Source organism: Copidosoma floridanum, unplaced genomic scaffold (assembly GCF_036245765.1).
Source record: "Copidosoma floridanum isolate Cflo_tuat_1 unplaced genomic scaffold, Cflo_Japanese_pri ptg000035l, whole genome shotgun sequence".
NCBI classification, from domain to species: domain Eukaryota; kingdom Metazoa; phylum Arthropoda; class Insecta; order Hymenoptera; family Encyrtidae; genus Copidosoma; species Copidosoma floridanum.
The window spans coordinates 4152335-4173576 of record NW_028321912.1 but is presented as its reverse complement, the minus strand read 5'-3'; the positions used below and the strand labels follow the sequence as shown (position 1 = coordinate 4173576).

The 21242-nt window shown below is 34.9% G+C and overlaps 2 protein-coding genes across 3 annotated transcripts; one reads left to right on the top strand and one right to left on the bottom strand.

Moving 5' to 3' along the window:
* Positions 1-4533: 4533 nt before the first annotated feature.
* Tdrd3 (Tudor domain containing 3) lies at positions 4534-9323 on the top strand. Of its 2 annotated transcripts, none has more exons than XM_089597699.1 (12): positions 4534-5388; positions 5619-5703; positions 5790-5989; positions 6072-6219; positions 6287-6520; positions 6600-6736; positions 6815-7081; positions 7160-7547; positions 7614-7931; positions 8012-8125; positions 8206-8299; positions 8370-9323. In XM_089597699.1, the coding sequence occupies exons 1-12, from the start codon at positions 5348-5350 to the stop codon at positions 8525-8527; spliced, it is 2184 nt and encodes a 727-aa protein (XP_089453825.1). In that variant the 5' UTR covers positions 4534-5347; the 3' UTR covers positions 8528-9323. The 2 variants fall into 2 exon arrangements, with proteins under 2 accessions (XP_089453825.1, XP_014214829.2); XM_014359343.3 differs by having other exon boundaries at positions 4535-5388; positions 8197-8299.
* Positions 9324-18963: 9640 nt separating this feature from the next.
* On the bottom strand, positions 18964-19817 carry LOC149373220 (uncharacterized). Its single transcript, XM_089597780.1, has 3 exons — positions 19647-19817; positions 19285-19563; positions 18964-19173 (listed from the first exon to the last, which is right to left on the bottom strand). Exons 1-3 carry the CDS (start codon positions 19815-19817, stop codon positions 18964-18966), a joined length of 660 nt encoding a protein of 219 aa, XP_089453906.1.
* Positions 19818-21242: the final 1425 nt, after the last annotated feature.

Sequence of the window (21242 nt, the reverse complement as noted above, 5' to 3'; positions counted from 1 at the left end):
TTGACGTTATTTCTCGCATGAAGTTTGTACGCCACCTCATAGCGAAAGCGCACGTGGAGGTCTAAAAGAAAGGCCCCGGGGCCAAATTCATTAAGCGCTTATCAGGTAGCTGACCAATCCCAAGACCGACTTGGCTATTAACGACCAACTAAATGAACGATGATAAATATCCATTTTCACTTCGTTACATTTGTACGTTGAAAATCATTGCAAAGGCATCAGTCGTAGCTTATGTTCTCCACAATAAGTTAGTGTCAAAGAATAGTTATCTGTTCCACGAGTATCACCTCGAATATTCACTTTTTGAAAATCATCGCAAAGGCATCAGTCAAAGAATACCAAAACAAACAGTTGACCAAGAACTGGTTGTGCAGTGCGATTTCAATACAAGAAAGAAAATGGCATCATTCAACTTGGACACCGATTGCACGTCCGGCGTGATCGGTCAGAAACTGAACCACTACCGGTGGACGGTATTCCTGAGCGACATCAGCCAAAACGGGAGAGTAGTGTCGCCAGTGTTCAAGGACCCTTGTCTGGGCTACAAGTGGCAGCTCCAACTGACCACCCAATCGTTCCCGTTTGCACAGTCTTCCGAAAAAACGGAATACGAACAGATATTGCATTGTAATTTAAAAAACGAGGAAAAAATCGAGGGCGACGTGGAAGTGCGGTTCCTCAACAACACGGGCACGCGGAGCTTCCAATTCTCACGGACCGAATGGTCGAGCGAGTCCACGATGCTGGAGTGCGATTGCTTCGACACGAGGGCCGGGCCACAGGTGTTCATGGTGGAGTTTTGGTTCCACAAGGTCGACGTTTATCTGACGACGGATGTCGAGGAGGACGACGATTCGGGAAGCGACTGGGAGGAGTTGGACGAACACCCGAAGAAGTACGCTCTGTTGCGGCAAAAAGCCAAGGCGTTCGACGACTACAAGATGCTCCTAGACAACGAGCAGTTCAGCGACGTGGTTGTCGTGGCTGGTGGTAAAATGATGTACGCCCACCGGTGCGTCCTGGCGGTGAAGAGTCCGGTGTTCGCCAGCATGTTCCGCACTTTGATGGTGGAGCAGAAGACGAGCACCATCCACGTCGATGACATTGAGTACAAAACTCTGCGGGAAATGCTGCGGTTCATGTACACCGGGGAGGTCAAGGGTTTGGGTGACGTGGCCGTTGACCTTTTGTACGCGGCGGACAAGTACCAGATCGAGCAGCTGAAAAAGATGTGTGTGGACAAACTCGTGAAAAAAGTGAGCGCCGACAACGTTGTCGAGTACATGGTCCTCGCGGATAGACACGACGTCGACAGGTTGAGGCACAGGGCTCTTCGGTTTATCGCGACTAATGCGAAGAATATCATCAATAAGCCGGATTTTGTAGATTTAATGTCGACCCAGCATCCGATTTTTTTTGATATTTTCAAAGCAGTGGTCTCCCAATGTTGTTGACCACGTTGCCAAAAATGGACATTTTATGTTTTACCCATTGTGCATGATTTGTATATAGTATGTAAATATAAGAGAACTAAATCGGTACAGATCGATGTACTTAATATATGTATATATTTTTTTTTTGTAAAACAGAATATGTGATTTTCTATGTCATATAATTGAATTGTATTGTAAGACTCTTTGGAAAGTATGTTGTTACATGTAAGATTTGGTGCAATTTGTTTTTTGCTTCAAAATGATGTACATCTTTAGTAACACAAGTAGTCTTTGCAAAATTTTAAAACCAATTAAGTTCTACAATCGATACAGTTTGTCATGAATACGTGTCCTGTAACAGTCTAATATTTATATATGTATATATTTTTTTAAAATAAATTTTTTACCACTTTACTTATGATTTTGGTTTTTGTTTCACATTTGATAAAAATTTCATGCTGTGCTATTTAATTTTTCGTATAATTTGGTACAATGACTGTTGTACTGATAACAAAAATATATATGCTTTAATATACAAACGTACAATCAATCCATTTGTCATCCAAGAAAACAAGTGTGGTTATAAAACACACATAAGTTTTAAATTAATCGCTACAAGTTGGGTTTTTTTGAGTAAAGGCAAAATATTTTACACCAAAGTATAAAAATATTACTTGAAATTAACAGAATCAACAATAACTTTGGTACAACCTCGTAGGTAACAATATAAATATATTTTCTTAGGCGCAAAAACTTTTATTTTTACTTGGATTAACAAATTTCACGTTTTTTCTTAAAATATGTCTAGATCACGTGGTGAGGCCTATTTATTATTTTATATTTTAGCCGTGTTTCAAGAAACAGTTATCACATCAAGTAGTACCTATTAATGAAAGTATACATTTTTCAAAAATACCATTGTGCTGCGCACTTTTGAGTGATCGACCTCCTACATATTTACACTTTTAAAGGTAGATTTTCAGAATAAAGATAAATTGTTGACTTGCCGCAAACAGTACAATTAAAGTTATCTTTTTGTTTTATATCTTCAAGATTCGTTGCGGCTGGTTTATAATTAGTAAAATGGCAGAAAATGTCTAACGCTGGTATGCTGCAGAAAAACTGATATATTTGTTTGTATAGGAAGTAATATACTTAGAGATCAAAAGAACTAGATTATTGTTTTAAAATAACTTCATCAAGCCTCGTAAGTAAATAACAAAAATTTTGACAAAGTAGTGTTTTTAATTGTCGAGCCAAATTTGCGTATCATTTTGTAATTAACAAAATAATAGTCTTGTTATACACAATTTTTTGGTTTAATTATTTTTGGGATTGAATTTTTCGGAATATTATAATGACAAATCCTTATTTCAAGAACAAAAATTAAAAAATTGAGAATTCCATGCGAGTAGTTACAATATTTTGTCATTTCAGTAATTAATAATAGTAATCATATTAAGTTTTATTATTATTATTGTAATAATAATTTTATTGTTATAATTATCATTATTATTATTACTATAGATCATATAGTATTCCTGTACTATAATAGCAACTTTATAAATAACAAAAATAGTTATGGTTAACATCTATGAGGCTCTTTTACCGTCAAGCTTGAATCAGATGGCGCCAGGGTACGTCGCGGCTGTTATGGCCGTCTCACTCACACAACATTACTTTTCAGTATTGTATGTACATAGGAAATTAAAGTGTAGTGGTAAAGCGTAATATTTGAAATTTTGAAATGAATAAGGAAGACAAGAAAGAATATTATGGGATCTTAAAAGTTTCAGAATTGAAGAAGCTTTTAAAAGGGAAAGGAGCAAGAGTCAGTGGAAGAAAAGCAGAACTCGTGGACAGGTAAGTGTACATTTTAATTTATATTTACAAGGCTATTTATGTATTTGTTTACTAATGATTGGTCTCCCAATTGCTTCGAGCCACTTTTTTTTATCACACTATCAGAAGGAAATTTTAATTGCACTTTCTTATCGCAGGATATTACACTGCACTTCATTTTTCCTACTATCTTTAAACGTAAATGCAAACAAAAATCGTCTGCAAACAACAGCAATCATTTACAAAGGTTATGTCTTATGCTTTGTTCATCACACAGATAGGCTCACAGACACAATACACTACTGTAAATTTGACGGTGTGTAAGTGCAACGGCCATGACAGCCGCGACGTGCCCTGGCACCATCTGATTCAAGCTTGACGGTAAAAGAGCCTCATTGAAATCGAATATTAGGTTATGTATTAGTAATTATACAAATATATTTATAAATTATACATTACTGCTCTCTAATGCAATTTGCACTGGCTTCCCTATGATTATACATTTTTTTTTTTTTCAAGTGTCTAAATTGTAATTCAAATTCTCGCGCTTTAGAACGGGAGCGGCTTGGACTTGGGAACTGGAATCGGAGATGCAAGGTGCTACCAACTTAAACCTTGCATCCTCGGAAAAAATATTTTGTCTCTGAGCGCTGTTTACGCGGTTCCATGTGCCCGAGCCCTTACATGCAATCTTATTTACTTAAGATTGGAAGACCCCGGCAAAGGTTAAATTTACTTTGGTTTTAAAAATCTCTAAATAATATGTTAAACTGAGAAAAAAAATTATTCACTGACATTTTAGTAAGAAATCATTGTTACAACATATTGTGTTCTTAATATAATTTGTAAAATAACAATTTACAACTTTTATACATCGAAGACGATGGTCGGTAAGCTGGGTCACTCACATAATCTTACGGATGTCACAACATTTAATGCCGACAAAAAGTTTTATCTTGCCTATTTTTTCTTTAATAGTAGCAAATGCAATAATTCTATCACAATAAAATAATTTTTTTCATAGATTACACGATAATCGCACCCTGAAATCCCTGAATCGTTCTTTTATATTGGTGCTAAAAATACACTTTTAGGGTGAATTTTCACGGTCATATTTTTGAATTAGTCCTGTAACTCTACGAAAACTGTTATGTAAGTTACATGTAAAGTCACCAAAACTTCTGCCATCGACCAGAAGTAGCAGAAGGGAAGGGGCAGAAGGCCATGTGTGTGTGTGCATACTTCGTCCATGTGTCTATGTGTCTAACAATAACAATAGGCCAAAATGTCCGCTATGTAAGGGTATTAAGATATAAGTAAGAATTGTATCACATATAATTGTTTGCTTATAACTTGTATACATGCAGAAAAACAATTAAAGGTTTGGCCAACCCTTTAATCGATAAAATTTCACCCGCGCATTGAGAGTGTAGCCTCTATATAGTTCTACTTCTATAGAGGTATTAAGAGAAGCAAGAAGTTACAGCATCGTGTGTGTGACAATAAATGTATGGATATGTTATGTATAAAATGTGCTGAAATACTGAATGTACGCATACATATTACATAGTATATGTACAATTACAATCTACCAGTAGACCAGTACGTCCAGTACTCACTACTCAACTACTCACAAACCCAACTACCCACATACGTCAATAAAAAGTGTGACCGTGCCATGCCGTTCTAACCAAAAACAGGAGAGACTAGACTACAGACGACAACGAAATACATATTAGACGTGTATATTATAGTTGGCGGCTGTTGGTGAAAAGCAGAAAGCGGAAAGCTTGTAACAACACACCGTTCTTCCACTTTTTTTTCTCTCTCCAAGACTCTCTCTGTTTTCGTCATCAGCTGACGCAAATGCACACCAGTAGTAGTTGCAGAACGCTAGCACTTGGCTGTTTCTGCTGCTGCCACCGGATGAGTTGATGCTGCGCCCGGGGCCCAAGACCCTGCACGACGACGAGAGCTGAGCTGAGCTCTCGCGCGTATTTATAACTTGGAGCATCCACACCTAGCCTTTGGCTTATGTTTTCATTCTTATCTGTGTACGTTCAATTGTAAGGATGCCGGTGCCACTTATGGATCAGCTACGTGATTACGGCTGGTGAGTGTTACTTTACTCTGTTTATGACTCATAATTATTAATAGAGAGGTTGTCCACCACTTGGCTGATGAGATGTACTTTGGCTCTGTTGCTTCGACAAAGTGCTCTATCAATTATTGTTGGAGCATCGTTTGTATTAGAGATTGCTGCTGGCATAAAATTTTTCTGCGATGGCCATTTGGATTTTACTACAAGGATTGAGCATAATAGTCTTTGTTATTGCTTTTTAGGTACCTGACGGAGCAGGGTTTGGAGAAAGCCACTGACTATGGTAGCATCACCGACGTACACAAAGTCATAAAACGTGCAGTCGACGTAAGTATATAGTCCCAGCGGTGTTTTCAAATTCAAATGTGTGTGACAACAATGATGTAATGGAAAATCTATCGTGTTGTAAACAGTGCGACTTGAAAGAAATTGGGAGCGGTGAAGGAAGCTACCTGCAGAGTGATTTGGTTGTGCAGATACAAAAGCTGCGCAACATATCTGCACCAAAATACAACGAGGAGTCTCGTGGGGCTCCCAGGATGCTCAAGTTTTCCCTGACTGATGGCAAAAACAATTATCAAGCCATTGAAATTGAACATATATCCAACATCAGGTAAAAGTTATGGCAATAAAATTTTGTGCACTTGAAAACAGCCAAGGTCCACAGGCTTAACTTTGTCTTGAACTATTTTTAGTTTAAATACACCTCCAGGAACGAAACTGATAATCAAAAAGCAAAGTACTCCCTTTTTATCTGGGATCATTTTGCTGTCACCAAAAGATATAGTTCAAGTTCTTGGGGGAAAAGTATCACATATGGTTGAAAAGTGGGAACTAAACAAAGTATGTATACCTTAGACATACAATTTTTGTATTTCTTACCAACCTGTGAAAATCAATATCATTCTAGAAATTGGCTTCACACAGTAGAGTAAGATCCGTAGAGGAAGGCGGACCACCGCCATGGATTCCGTTTGGCAAGAAGATAATCAAAATAATGGAGCAGGGAAAGAACTTGAAAACTTTGTCTGAGAAAGAAAAGCCTAGCGAAGAGAACGCTGAGTTTGAAGCTCAACGCAAAAATGCCATAGCTGAAGCTGCAAAGCAGGGCAGCAGAAAAGTGTTTGGTGGTGGGAATAAGCAGGTACACATTTAAGACGCTGTACTTGTACTACGTGGACGAATCTATTTTTATTTTATCTGATACAAACTGTCTTTCCCAGCTTTTAGATCACAGCGTTCAAAAAATTGTTGATCAAGGCTTCACGATAGAACAAGCTGAATACGCCTTAAAAGTAAATCGAAACAATGTTGACAGAGCCCTCAAATCTTTGCTAAAAACTGACAATAAGTCCAACAGGTAATCTAGTTCACGTCTACTCTAAGATCTTTTCAAATTCTTTTCTCTCGTGTACAAGAAATATTTATGCTTCATCAGCAATGCTAGAGAACCACGCGAGCTAAAAAGCAAACGTGGTGACAAAAAATCAGAAGAGGCGGGAGGGAAGCCAAGTAGCGGCAAAATATCATTGTTTGACTTTCTCGAAGACAAACTGCCAGCGCAGGCTGAAACGATGGAGACGAGCAACTCGCATTTTTTAGATTCTCATGGAAGAGACAGGACGGACAACTATTCCGAACGTCACCACTCCAGGGGCAACGATTACTCTCAATCGAGCAGAGGTGGCGGTGCTGGTAGTGGCAGGTAAGAACTCTAGTATCGCATGTTATGTTTCTGCGACGATTTTAGGTCTTTTTTTCATTTTCATTTATCTTTGATTAGAAATGCAAAAGGCAGTAGAAACTACCAAGTTCCCCCAAGACACCAGGACGAAGGTAGATCCAACAAGTATCCAAACAATAACACTAACTCTACCAACCAACCTTATGGACAGTACTCTCAGAAAAATAAACCGCCAAGGTTCCAGCGCAATCAATCCTCGAATCAAAATTTGCACCAGGACATGCAGAATCTGAACTTGAACCAGAACTACTCTAGTTACCAGCAGCAGCAGCCCGATCCGATCGGTACGTACAGCAAGTTCCCCCAGGTGGGCGAATTCAGAAACTCGATGCCAACGGTACCACCATTCCCGCAAAACAGACAAGATTCTGTCACGCCTCGCGATTTTCCGGGTGGTGCTTTTAAGCAGAATCTTCAGGACTACTCGGTAAGTCAAGACCTTTTTTGAAGCTAATTTTTAAAATTTCAATATGAAATTTTGCGCGACCCACAGAACCACCAGGATTACCAGACTAAAGTGGTCAACAACAGTCGCAATCAAAACTATCGGGCACCTGAGATGGATCATTCGTTTTACCAGCCCAGTTTGATGGATAACAGAAGTATGAAGGTGCCTCAGCAGCATCAGCAGCAAAACCGCTATTACAGTTCCGTGAATGACAACGTGGACTTTCAGGGTATGCCTGGTGTCAACACCCACAAAAACAGTGGTTTCCACAACAACAGCAACAGGAATGACGAGACGTTAGGCGGCACCTGGATGTGGCGAGTTGGCGACAGGTGCATGGCAAAGTATTGGGAAGACAATATGGTTGGTTGGATCACCTGTTTTTCTTTTTTTTTTATACTTATCATCGAGACTGCACACTCAGTATGTTGTAATTGTTTCAGTATTACAACGCTGAGGTGACGGCGGTATCAAAAACCACGTGCGTTGTTCAGTTCAAAGATTTCCACAATTACGAAGAAGTTCTCCAGTTGGACTGTATACCGATCACGGATGATGTAAGTTTTGCAACTGAATCTTAAAGATTAAAATGCAGTAACGTGTATTAACGTTTTTTTACTTTTTTTAGAACGTGCAGATGCCAAGTTTGGGACTAGACAATAACCGAAGGTCGGATCATCGCTCGAACAACCGACCTCCCCGTTTCGAGCACAACCAGAACAATGTTAATTGTGAGTGTAACATAATTCAAACAGGAGAAAAAGTTAGGTAAATGAAACATTGAAATTATTGTTATTACAGCCACGGAGTATCGACGAGGTGGTAGCGGTGGTGGAGGTGGAGGGTCCGGTAGTGGTATGAAGGTCTACCGTAAGCGAGGCCAGCAGCGTACCGCCCAGCCGATATATCAGCCACCAGCACAGCGAGGCGCACCTGCTTACCTTCCTCAGAATACATAGGATTTCCTTGCCGATGTCGAGTCTACTTTAGCATTACCTTTTTTCTCTCGACGCTGAAGGCGCGAGATGTTGCTTATGTGGGTGATGTTCACCTAATTAGGTAGATAATGACAGTAGGGAAATTTTTATTGTTTTATAAAGTGATTTTTTTTTTCGAGCAGATGTACATTCGTGATGTTTGGGATGATAAAGTGTCTTGAACGAGTATAAAAAAAAGTTTATTTATTAAATTCGATGATTTATTACATGAGAGTTTGTATTTTTTGCTTCTTTTTTTTTATGACAGTGTTCATGATTTAAGCCTTAGTAAAGGCCAAGCTTGAAGTTGAATTTTTAATGATAGATATATTGTTGACATTTAACACAAACATCCTATACTATAATACTCACTTTGAATAACTTGAAAAAAAGAAGAAATATAAAGAAAATAAAAGTGTACGACGATCTTGTTACAATTGTCTTCTTCACTATAGGAGTTACAAACTATGACTAAAGGAAATAAAGTAGTTAGGTTGTTGATGTGAAACTTTTTACGGTCGCATTATACGTAAACGAATTACAAAAGGTATAACTTGAATGCTGTGTACTCATGCAGCGATTCGATATAAAACGAGCATTCTTTTTCGAGTTGCATATTATCTAAAGCAATGAAAAACAGAACATAAGTGCGTACTGGCTGCACGCGCAAAAACTCAGCTCTCTGTAAGACAGGCATGAATTTTGTAATAATATTTATTAAACGAGGTTCCACGACATAGCTGTATATGTTTTCCATTAAACTAGCTTAGTGAGAGCTCGAAATGTCAATGGTGATTATTATTGATCCTTGATCTTTTTTTTCTATCTCATTGCCAAATGGTACACCTAAACAACGAGTGCCATACGCTTGCGTGTACGTCGGGAAACAATTATAAAAGTTAGTTTCTTTAGTTTTATAAAATGATTCATAGTATTTTTTGATATTGTCAAGTCGTTATCTCCCTGCTCGGTAAAGATGATGAGAATAATTATTGAACACAATCTATCGCGATTGTTTAATAGAGCAAGCAATATTTACAAATATAAAATAGGCTTCAATGTTTTTAATGATTTTTAGTTGGCAACAATAAATTATTTTACACAATTAAAAGACCTTTAAATTTTAGAGTAAAAAATTACAACATTCATGCGTTTCAAGAACGTTGCATGAAAAAAGAAATAAATAAATACTTGAAAATAAAACGAAATCGACACATGAACAATTTTGTTGGTGAGGACCTATTTGAATATTTATTAATATTTTTCAACCAAATTGGATTCATCGATTGGGTAAGACGTAAGACGTAATTAGAATTTTTTCAATAAATTTGAAAAAAAAAAAAAAAAAAGAATTACGAAATTTTTAATTTAGATTCAGTGGATCGGATATAAATTAATTACATATTGCTTCTCTCGATTCACGAAACAGAAATGAAAGAAACGAAAGAATCCGCATCACAATTTTCGTCTCATTTTTTCTCGGACGTGAATAAATTATTTATTCACTAAAAATTTACATCACGTAGTCTTGTGTGATTAAAAATACATGGAAATTCAAATATGTAAATAGCTGACTTCTAAGGGTAGCGAAAGTGGTATCATCAGTCGTACTGAATATTTATGTTTTTTTATTACTAATTAATAGTAGTATTTCAATGCAATCGAGGGAAATGGTTATTTTTTAAATGAAAACTTCAGTATTTTACCAAAAAATCCGGAAACGTCCTTACATTTTCCAAATGACTCGAAAAATGAAATATTATTCCAAAACTGACTTTTTTCCGCGAAAAAGCAAAAAAAAAAAAAAAAAAAACATTTTCCTCAAATGTTAACATCCCTATATGTACATACACATGCAGTCACGATTTCCGATGCCCAAGTCCGAAGCTTTTTTCTCCCATGAAACCTCATTCATAGCGACGTAATGACAAAATGACAAAAGAATGGTACCCCCCCCCCCCCCACACGCATCATCGCATACCCCGGCTCCAGTGCTCGATGGCTTTTTTACCAGATGCTCGTACTTTTCTTTCCCCTTTGCCACAGAGGTACCGGCTCGAAGATAGAGCGACCTGCTTTTCGCGGATGATCAGATTATCCGGGTCTTAGAGGGGCTTCCTCATCCTTTCCCGAGGCGGGCTCGGGAGGAGGAAAAAGAAAAAAGAGTCCCGCGAATTTTTCCGCCAGCGAATTATTATCATCCCCCACTTTTTTTCGCTCTACACTGATTTTCTTTTTTTTTTCGCTTCCTCTGGCGAACTTATGTCGGAGATTACGCGTGCGTGAAAAAGTTCGCTTTTCCGAGTTGTAACCGAGAGGGCGGTGGTGGGGTTCTTTATTTTGCTATTTTTTTTCGCCTCGGATGCTGGTATTACGCGTGTGCATAGTAATATGTGGGGAGATATGCAGAAAATCGGCGATTTTATTGGTACAGAAAAATTTTTTCAATGGAATTATTTACGCAGGACACATGTCATTTTCAGGGCTTTTGAAGGAAAAAGTTATCAATTTATTTGAGGTATCTTCGTCATATTTTCAACCAAGAGGTGGTGTGATATGAAAATGAGTGACGTTTTGTCTTTTGAAGCAACAAGGTTGACGAACAATAATAGTGTGTGAAAAATTAATTTCTAGTACGCTGTTTTATGGAATTTGACACTACAATAATTTACACTATAATGGAAGACGAAATAATAGCTGTTTTTTGCTAATTTTATTGGAATCATAAAAGTGATACTTCCTTGAAAACATATGAGAAATATTTTTGATAGTACATGTACTTAATAAAAATAAGTCATTTAGGAAAAATACCTACCTGTGTATGTGTGTGCGCGTGCGCGTGTAATATTTCGTGTAGAGTTCATTAACCGATACTAATGGTTCAAAGTATAAATTAAGTCAATATTTTTTTTTCTTTTATATAACAGTTCAAAAATAATAATACTAATAGTATGATTTTTTATCTTATTACCTAACGTTTCAACGACTTTTCGATTCTAAAATTTTTATGCGTAATTATTTTTTTTATTTCAAAAACAGCTGCTTCTAATAATAAGAGATGATTTTTGTTCAACTTTTAATCGTCGTGATAAATTTATTCAAGTTAGGAAATAACTTCAACTATTGGTTTAATCATAACTCAAAAAATGAACCTGATTATGATGGTAGCTCAACTTTTCTTAAAAACTCGTTAAAAATATTTTCTATCGTGTAGGCAATCGAAATATGTCATTCTTGGAAAACATCTGTCAAACATGTATCTTCATTGATACCCTAGAAATCTATCGACTAATTTTAATATTCTTTTTAAAGTTTTTTAAGCCCTTTTTTGTGAAAAAAAATTGTTGTCTCCTGTTTTGAATGGTAGAAAAATTTTCAATCGATCTCAAAAATATTTTGTAAAATGTACAAAAAACTTTTATTCAAATCTTGAATCATTCCCATCGATTTTGTTGCTTTATTTATTAAGAGAAAACTAAATTTTTCTCCTTTTAAATATAATTCAAACAATATTTTGATACGTACAACATCAAATATTATTTCCACCGTAAATTGATGTTGATTCCAATCACCAATTTTTAAAAAGTAATTTATTGTAGGAAATCACGTTTTGGTTTGTCACAGGTACTTCGGTACTTGCATAAAAACTGAAGTACCCATACAAAAAAATGATATTTTAAGTATTGATTCAAGGAGTTATTGACCTAAACTAATCTCTACAATTTTCAAAGATATTAAAATTTTTTACTAACTTAGAGCCCAGATGTACAACTTTATGATTCGATAGGGTGGTCTCATTTCAAAGATTTTTTGTATTATTTATATTTCATGTTTTAGTTTCTGAGTAGGGATGACTACAAATAAGTTTTTAACAAAACTTTTTTTTATATGTATGTATATATTTTTTTTTATTAATGTAAATATCTCAAGTACGTCTATTTTTATTTCAGTCAGTATCGTCTCTAATTAAATGGCTTTCATAAATAAAATAAGTTATTGATAAGTGATCGTGAAATTATTTGCATTTCACGTACCTTATTATTTATTAAATACTATCCACATAAGATATCTATTTTTACTATTGTAGAATAGTATCTGGTTGTCATTTCTTCCATAAGCTCGCAATTTTTCCCATACTTACTTATCGTTAGTATATTATACAACTAGTTAAGAGAGTACTTGTGGAAAAGTATGTATTAACAAGCAAGTTTTGTATGGGCTTTATCACATACGATTCTGTACAAAAAAATTATTGACAACTTTATCTAAATACCACTTAATTCTGACATCATACGTCACACTGGGATACGCCAGTCTATGTGTTTGTAGCGCTGAATCGAATTCATACATGGAATATCATTTCTATTTGATTTTTCTAAGGTATAATAATCATTAGTATTGTAAATAATACTAGAATCATCATTACTTCAAAAAAGAGAAAATTTTCAATTGCCTTGGAGTCAAAAGCTTGATAAAAATGTGCGAAGTCAACGGCATCACTGTGTGATCTCTCCCCCAGGCATCTTACACTGCGAAGGATTAGAACGACAAATGCATGGCTTCGCAATCTTAACTGAAAACCGAGCGAGATCACATACGTCTTTGAGAATACGCATACATGTACGTATTTTTTCACTAGGGCTTTCCAATTAATTTTTTAGATGATTAAGAACACAGTTTATAAATTATCAAGAGTTTATAATGTTTTGGTATTGCAAGTAAAAAAAACAAGCCTATTTCTGTTTGAAAAATGTTGAAATCCATTTCTGAAGTGAATTTTTTCACTAAATGAAAAATTTACGAGCTGATAGGACATTTTTTGTTATTACATTGTTGTGTTTTCGTACGCCAGAAATTGGAAGTGTAAAGAGAACTCATTATTTGTGCGATTCATTTTAAAACCCAATTGTTGATTACTAGATGTACATTTTATGCAGCTCTTATGATTTAGTGTGCGGTAATAAATCTATAGCTTTAGAGCTACGATGCTGACAAAACCAAAGGTTGGACAAAATATGAAAAATATTCATGATTCACATAAAAAATGTTTGTCATACATTTATTCAGTTAAATTAGTAACAAATACGACAAAATTCAATAATTGTAATAGTAACGTTATATTTTTTTCAGTAGAAAACTGCACTTAATTACTTTATTGAAAAAAAAAAACAGTACAAACTTATAAAAACACACAAATGTGTAAAATTACAATTATATAGTAACTGTCGATATGCAAGAGAATGCTAAAATAATTGACATTTTTTAGACTCGTAAAGAAAACTGTTGAGAAATATTGGACACATTTTTTCACATAAAACAGTGGAAAACAATGTATTAAGTTAATTGTTACGTCAGAGGGTAAACAAATTATATATACGATAAGTGGCGTCACTTGATGCAATTTTTAAATTTTGACGCATTTAATCTTCATGAATTTTGTTGTGTTTGAAAATGGAAAAAGGTATGTACAACATTTTTTTTTCTACACAAATGTCCCTGCGAATCAGATAGATGTCTGCATTTTTTTTTTTTTTTTAAAGGGAAAGACTGGGTTCTTGCATATAAGGTGATACCGATGCATTCATCCATTATCAACTCAAATACATTTTTTTAAAAACGTTAAAAAACAACATTTTAAAAACTTTACAAAAAAAAGTTTTTGAAAAAGTCTTTAAAAATTTCCTGCTTTTTGTGACGACTGAGAGTTTTTCTAGATTTCTTTCAAATCAATTTGCATCCAAGACGCATTTTTTAATATGATACTACTATTTGGATTACAACTCACGTCAAGGATTAAGCTATTTCATAATAAATTGTAGGAAAAATGATGTAATCGAAATTAAGACTAACATAAATTATGTTTATCACATAGTTTGTACATTAACATCTTAAATTCATGATTAAAATCTTCACAATAGAAACCACCATTAAATGCATGTATGACTTGAAGCTTTTCTCAATTTGTGGATATTCAATGAAAAAAACAATCAAACATCAAATAGCCCATTAATCGCGCGTATCTCGGAAAAACCCGTAGGGAAAAAAAGTTGCTTCGCGCGTGGAATGAATGAATTTCCAATCGTCAGGTATCGCGAGCGTCACGGAAAAATAATCCTCCAGTGGTGAGGAGAAACAGAAATATCGACAAGTCGCGACTAACGTTTGTCAAGACCAGCTTCGAGGGCTATAGAAGACATAAAAAAAAAGACGAGGCATCAGGTCGACTTTTATACCTACGCCAAACACACGGGCCAAACGAGAGGCGGGAGACTTTGGGCTCGTTTGCTCTCTTCGTCTTGGGTTTTTGCATCCTGTGGGCGCTGGGATATTATAATGGATGGCCCAACAAGAGATAGACGTCTCGAGCGCCATTCTTTATACCTCGACTCTTGCGTTCTCGAAGCTGTTATTTCGTCTCTTTTTTTTTTTTTTTTTTTTTCACAACTAGATGTGGCTTTTGTGTTGGAGAAAAGCGAATCGTGCTAATGGAAAAATTGAAAAACAGATACGTTTGTATGATTTGTGCGTATAGTTAAGCTGATGAACGATCTAATACTTATTCTGCTTTATGATGGGTCGTTTGCAGGTGATCGGTCATTATTTTCATTTCTGATGGCAAAGCTGCTGAGGACATAATATTGAGAGTAAGATAAAAATTATGACATAAATGTCGGGAATCATCTGATTGACGATTTTTTATGGATTTGTCAATACTATATGTTAAATTGAACGAAAACGTAATTAATTAGCGCAATGCATGATTTGTATTTATGGAAGAAAAAGTCAACGGAGTTTTGAGCTGTTATTAAAAAAATTGAAAAACAGTGTGCCTCATTCTCGCCACTTTTTTTTTTATTCTGAGGCATCAGAGATTTGTAAAAAAAAGGATACTATTTTAAAAGACTTCAACAGCAAGTTAGAAAGTGTAAAAAAATAACTTACGATTAGGCTTTTGTTGTTTCAATTAAACAACAGAAAATAATTTTTTGCAAGGTCAATTTATTCTATTAAGCATAAAAACAAAACCTTGGAATCTAAGGTTTCAAGTTAAAAAATGTTCAATAAAATGATTGAAAAAATGTAACACGGGCCCTTAAAATTGCTGTATTAACTGCAGATGTGTTAAATAAGACAATTGCGTTTATAAAATACTAAAATACTAGTAAAATTATTTGTATGTTACTTTACTGAAAAATAAGAAGTACCGTGTACATGTATCCTATAAAAAATGTTATTTCTCACAAATCTGCAATTGAAATAGCCAATATTGAAATAACTAATATTTTTAAAAAATAGCTTAAAAACTTTCCTTCGATATATAAAAAATTTTATAGAATTAAGAATCCATGGCATGATTATAAAAAAAAGTTTTTTTGAATTCCAGACCATTAGTGTGATATTTCATGTCTAGTTTTTAATACATCCACAAATATCAGGCAATTTTATCTTCAGTTTGAAATAAATAATTAACTGCTACAGCCTGTCATTTTCTCTTATGATGACATCGATCAATTGACTTTTCTTTTGTTCCACTCTCATTTCTGTCTGTCATTCGCGTACATAAATACAAGCGAACAGAACTTATTCATAAACGTGGAGACACAAGCTTTGCCCAGTTAATACATAACACTTTATTATAAATATTCAGTCGACCAAGTCTTATTATAAAATCGATTCAGAAGAAGAAAGAAAAAAATGATATTTCACAGATGTAATGTTTTATTCAAGAGTATGTACTTTGTATGTATCAAAGATGAACTTTTTAAAGAAATTTTACAACTACTTATCTTAACTTGACTACTTCATATCAATAATTTATTACATTTTATTCTTTAGATGTCTTGGTCCTGTAGAAGCTTTCTACTTGATCATTCATAGCTTTTTCGATGTAATCTGAAAAACTTGAGACTTGGATGTAATACATGAAATTATCTTTTGACTCGCGACAATCATTAATAAATGCACTAAGTATTCCGTCAATACTTTCTTCGACAACAATAGGAGAGCCTGTATTACCCTGAAAAGCGAACAACATGCATAGAGTGAAATTAACTATGTTAACTATTTAATAATTCATTTGAAATGCCATAAAGGTTCTTACCACGCAAGTACTTCACGGAAGTAATGCTGACGTGTCTGGAATGGTCTCGCCTTCCAGAACATCCTTTATAGGTCCCTTAGGTACTTTTATCGCACCAATAACTGAAGAGTCTTTGGGAAATCCACGATCCAACAGTATACCATCCGGAGTAAATGTGATTGTCCTAGACTTTACGTGAGGAGTAATTCGTCTATTTAATTTCGTAACGTGATATTTACCGATACCGAATTTCAAACTCTAACAAAAACACGTCTGCGTTTGAAACCGAGAGGAAAAGAAAGAAAAGAACTTATCACGTTAGTATACAAAGTTGACTAACTTTTATTTCTGGTTAAAAATAGACAGCGAAGCAAATTAGCGCGAGGTGTCCGAGATCGAAGATTTAAAACCGCACTCCTGGAGGACCGTGAGATAAGTAGCAGAGGCGGACTCTTACTACTCAGTTTACTTTGAAGGGCTATCATCGAGCCGAGTCGAGTCGAGTCGAACTCTGAACTGATTTTCCTCTGGGCCTCCGGGCCTTTTTATTGCGAGAAGCGGACTGTGGTCACATGCTGGCTTGAAAAACGCAGGAAAACTTGCAAGGGGAAAATCTTGAAGAAAAGACAATAGCCGAAAATTTAATTGGCTAGAAATGCTCTAGTTTAGCCACTCAGAAATTGGCACATCCCACATCTGGCTTGCTCTCCTCTATGCGTCAAGAGAAGGAAAGGTAATTCACGTACTCGTGCCCTTCCTTTCTCTTTTACATCCAAAAGTTACAAGATTTTATCATAACTTATAAATGTTCAGTACTTTGTGGTATTAATAATAGTCTTAGTAGTAGTTAATTTTAGATATTAATAACTATAGTAATTGCTAGATTTTCCGCTAGTTACACCTGTACACGTGAGCATTGATCGGACTAATAAATAATCATGAATGATTAATTAACAACAGCGGTTTCTGTGGTTAAAACACGTATATCTATAGAAACAGTAGTGGGGGCTCGTCACGAACTATTATATTGTTAACTTACTTAGATTTACCGATAGTTTCCATTCATTGTTAATTGTGAATGTATTTCAAAATTTTAGTAGCATTTCGTCAACTACGATTTTCTCTGCTTGTCGTAGGAGAGGAAGTCGGCTCAGGGTGCCCTGGAGAATCGGAAATTTCGTTATCCGTGTTGGGGCAAGAGCGCGGACTCTCTTGACATCTCTGCGTCAGGAAAAGGGGGAAGTGCCATGACTTTCCCGTTTTCCTTTATATTTGAAACAGTGACAGTTTTTAACAAGATTACAATTTGGGCTTTTTCAGTATGTTTATGGAATTGTTAACGCGATACACAAGGATTGTACAGTAAACTATGAGCCTGCGAACATGAATGGTAAAAATCGGATAATTCTTTGAAAGTCAATAAGATTGCTTTCGTAGGTTTATGTAATATTGTTGCTGGCTAATGGTGTAGCGTGTAGAGGTTGTATTAGCCATATGTGATGATTCTAGCATTTGCTAATATTCTCGCTTAATCTATAGGTCTTAACTCTAAGTTATCCTATTTTTTTGACATTGCGTCTTTTAAACTCAATCTATATATACTAATATCTAATATTAAACCTCAGCGCGGCTGTTCTCAGTTAACCTTTTGCATCTGTTATTTCTTTAAAGTTACTTTTTATTTTACGCCTTGAAAAGTATTCCATTTGATTTCTTTTCCGGTCAGCATGGGCCAGCGTGCATGTATGTGAGTCATGCATGATCGTAGTACCTTAGCTACGAGCAATCTTGTAGGTGATTTACCTCTTTGCAGATGCACATTGGCTCCTGCGTTTAGTGTTAATTGGCACGGAAAGTTTTGAAGTAAGGGAAAAAAATTAATGTGGATACACTGATGTTACACTCATACCCACTTTCGCCGCTACTTGATTACTCTACAACAATGTACTTCTTCCTTACCATGAATCGATCAACTCACTAATAATTATATGTTTCTTCCACACTATTATGTATTGTGTGGTTTATTTCTAAAGAGAAACGAAAATAAATTATTCAAATACGTTAAAATAAAACCGTTGCCCAATGAATACACTTTATTATAAGTATTTATAAGCCAAGCAGTATCATAGAATCAATTTAAAAAACAAGAAAGGAAAAATCAGTTGCTATATTAAATATTAAGTTATTAAATATATCCTTATAAGTAGTGAACGTGCTTTAATTTAGAAATTGTACAACTATCTTGACTTAATTCGTACCCCAAGCTGACCATTGACCGTTGAAACATAACGGAATATATTCACAAAATCGAAGAAGCCGAGCTCAAAATGAATCTGTATTACAGTTTTTCATACTTTGATGCCTTAGATGCCTTAGTCTTGTAGATGCCTTCTATTTTATTATTCATGGCTTTTTTGATGAAGTCTAAATAACTTGATACTTCAGTGTAATATGCGATGTCGTTGGCTGACTCAGTTGGATTGCCATTAAATGCACTAAGTATCCCGATAATATCATATCCGTCGCTAAGGGGAGAGCCGATATCACCCTGGAAAGATTATTCGTTATAGTTCAAAGTTATCGTTAAATAAAAAACATTTGCATAGTACATAATACCACATTGATTATTCCATAATTAATAGACAACAAAGGTTCTTACAATGCAAGGACCATGGCCTGGTACACGAGTTCTTCCATTGGAATGGGCTTCAATGATATTCTCTATGGGGGAATCATGATCTATTTTAACTACTCGTGCCCACTTTAATTTTCCATCAGCCGTACGATCGATTTCTAAATTTCCTTCAGCATTTTTAACGATTTGAGTTTCGTCCCATCCATAACCAGATACTTGGGTGGACTCCAAATCATATGTCATGTGTCCTTTAGGCAATTTTATGCTGCCTATTGGATTACGGTGATGGAATTTACTATCCAACTGTAAATGGAATTGTTTCCATGAATTTTTACAAGGAATTCAGATAATTTCCACCCAAGAATGACTTTTCAAACTGTTCTTACCTTTAACACGGCAATATCATTCAAAAACAACTTAATTTCCTTCCCTTTCCTTACAAAAGAATAATTCTGAAATCCGGGTGGTATATAAATATTTTTTACTGTTTGACGAGAAGCCGTCCTCAACATTTTTTCGCTAATATCGAATGTTCCTGCGTATACAGCAATACCCATGACGAGCTTGACATCGTTAACGCATTGAGCGGCAGTTAACACAAATCTTTCACCGATAAGAGCACCACTGCATGTTTTGGAGTATGTTTTTATGTAGACGTGATGCTGATACCTTAGCTTACTTATATAATCGGATTCCACATTATCACCATTTATAAAGTTCCCAAAGTTCAAACCAGTGGCTAAAAAAGACTTTTAATTACTGTCGTGAAAAAAATAATATAATCTATGTAATGCAACGTTTTTAAATCCTGAAAACCCATTTTTAAGTTTTATTTTCCTAGAAATTGGAAACTAAATTTAAGGATTTGAAGCTCATGGCTTTCGTATGGCTTTTTTAAAATTAAGTGATTAAAAAAACTAAGGTATGAGTCTCGAAACCCACAGCAGAACTGAAACTTCGAAAGGATCTATTACTTGACTCGATGGTATAAAAATTGAAACTCGTGATAAATGTTTATTTTGGCTCGTATTATTTTTTCTTTAATATATAAGTGTCTTCCCTGTTTATTTTTAAATTTATTTAGTTTTAAAATTATTTCAAAATAAGTTTTGTTCGTTTATATTAATATCACAAGTGTGCTGAAATGTTTTACCCCTATTTGATACAAATCTGGCCAAAGTAAGCAAAAATTTTAAGGTTATGTCTATACATTGACAAATTATTCTTTAATTGTGCATCTCAATGCTTTCACCAAATTTTTGCAACCCATAAAAATTGTTACTTCTTAGTTTTTTAGAATTGCCTTCAAGGCATGTCAATTTTTATGGTCTTTTAAAGGTTATATTACGTAAATAACCAAAAATAAAAAAACCAAGATGTTAAAAATTAATTCATGCATGTCTGTACTAGTTTTCTTAACAAATTATACATATTTCTTAACTTTATCTCAATTTTATAAATATATTAGATAATGCACAAACATGGAAAATTCTAGGTTATATTTTTATATTGTCCAACACCTTTTGATTTGTGCATTTCGATAATTTTCTATCTTTATAGGAAACGCGTAAAATTTTTTTATTTGCTTATTTTGCTTTACCTCTGAGATACAACGTTTGTTATGAATTCCAAAGGAAAAATTGTCGTATATTTATGCACGTTCATTGTAATAGCCTAAAACTGCAATGTTTACAAATTTTTCCCTTTGATTATTAAAACATTTACCCATAATAGTTACATAAATAAATTTGATTAGTTCTTATACCAAAATTCATAAATATTACATAGTTTATAGTATCTTACCAGTGCAAATCAGAGCAGCTGTTAATAAAATTGGTAACAAAGAAGTCATCATGAATGTCATACGTACTGTCTATGCTAGAGTACCGAGGATAGCTAACTATCCAGTAAGAAGATAATCATAATCTTATATACCATACCACAAAAGTCTACTTTCATACGTTTGACGTCGATGGATAAAA

Coding starts and splice junctions, on each gene's coding strand:
- Tdrd3 (XM_014359343.3), top strand. CDS start 5,348: ATGCCGGTGCCACTTATGGATCAGCTACGTGATTACGGCTG. Junction 7,548..7,613: donor AGAATCTTCAGGACTACTCG/GTAAGTCAAGAC, acceptor CGCGACCCACAG/AACCACCAGGATTACCAGAC. Junction 8,300..8,369: donor CAACCAGAACAATGTTAATT/GTGAGTGTAACA, acceptor TTGTTATTACAG/CCACGGAGTATCGACGAGGT.
- LOC149373220 (XM_089597780.1), bottom strand. CDS start 19,817: ATGGGTATTGCTGTATACGCAGGAACATTCGATATTAGCGAAAAAATG. Junction 19,564..19,646: donor ATGATATTGCCGTGTTAAAG/GTAAGAACAGTT, acceptor TTCCATTTACAG/TTGGATAGTAAATTCCATCA. Junction 19,174..19,284: donor CAGGCCATGGTCCTTGCATT/GTAAGAACCTTT, acceptor TAATCTTTCCAG/GGTGATATCGGCTCTCCCCT.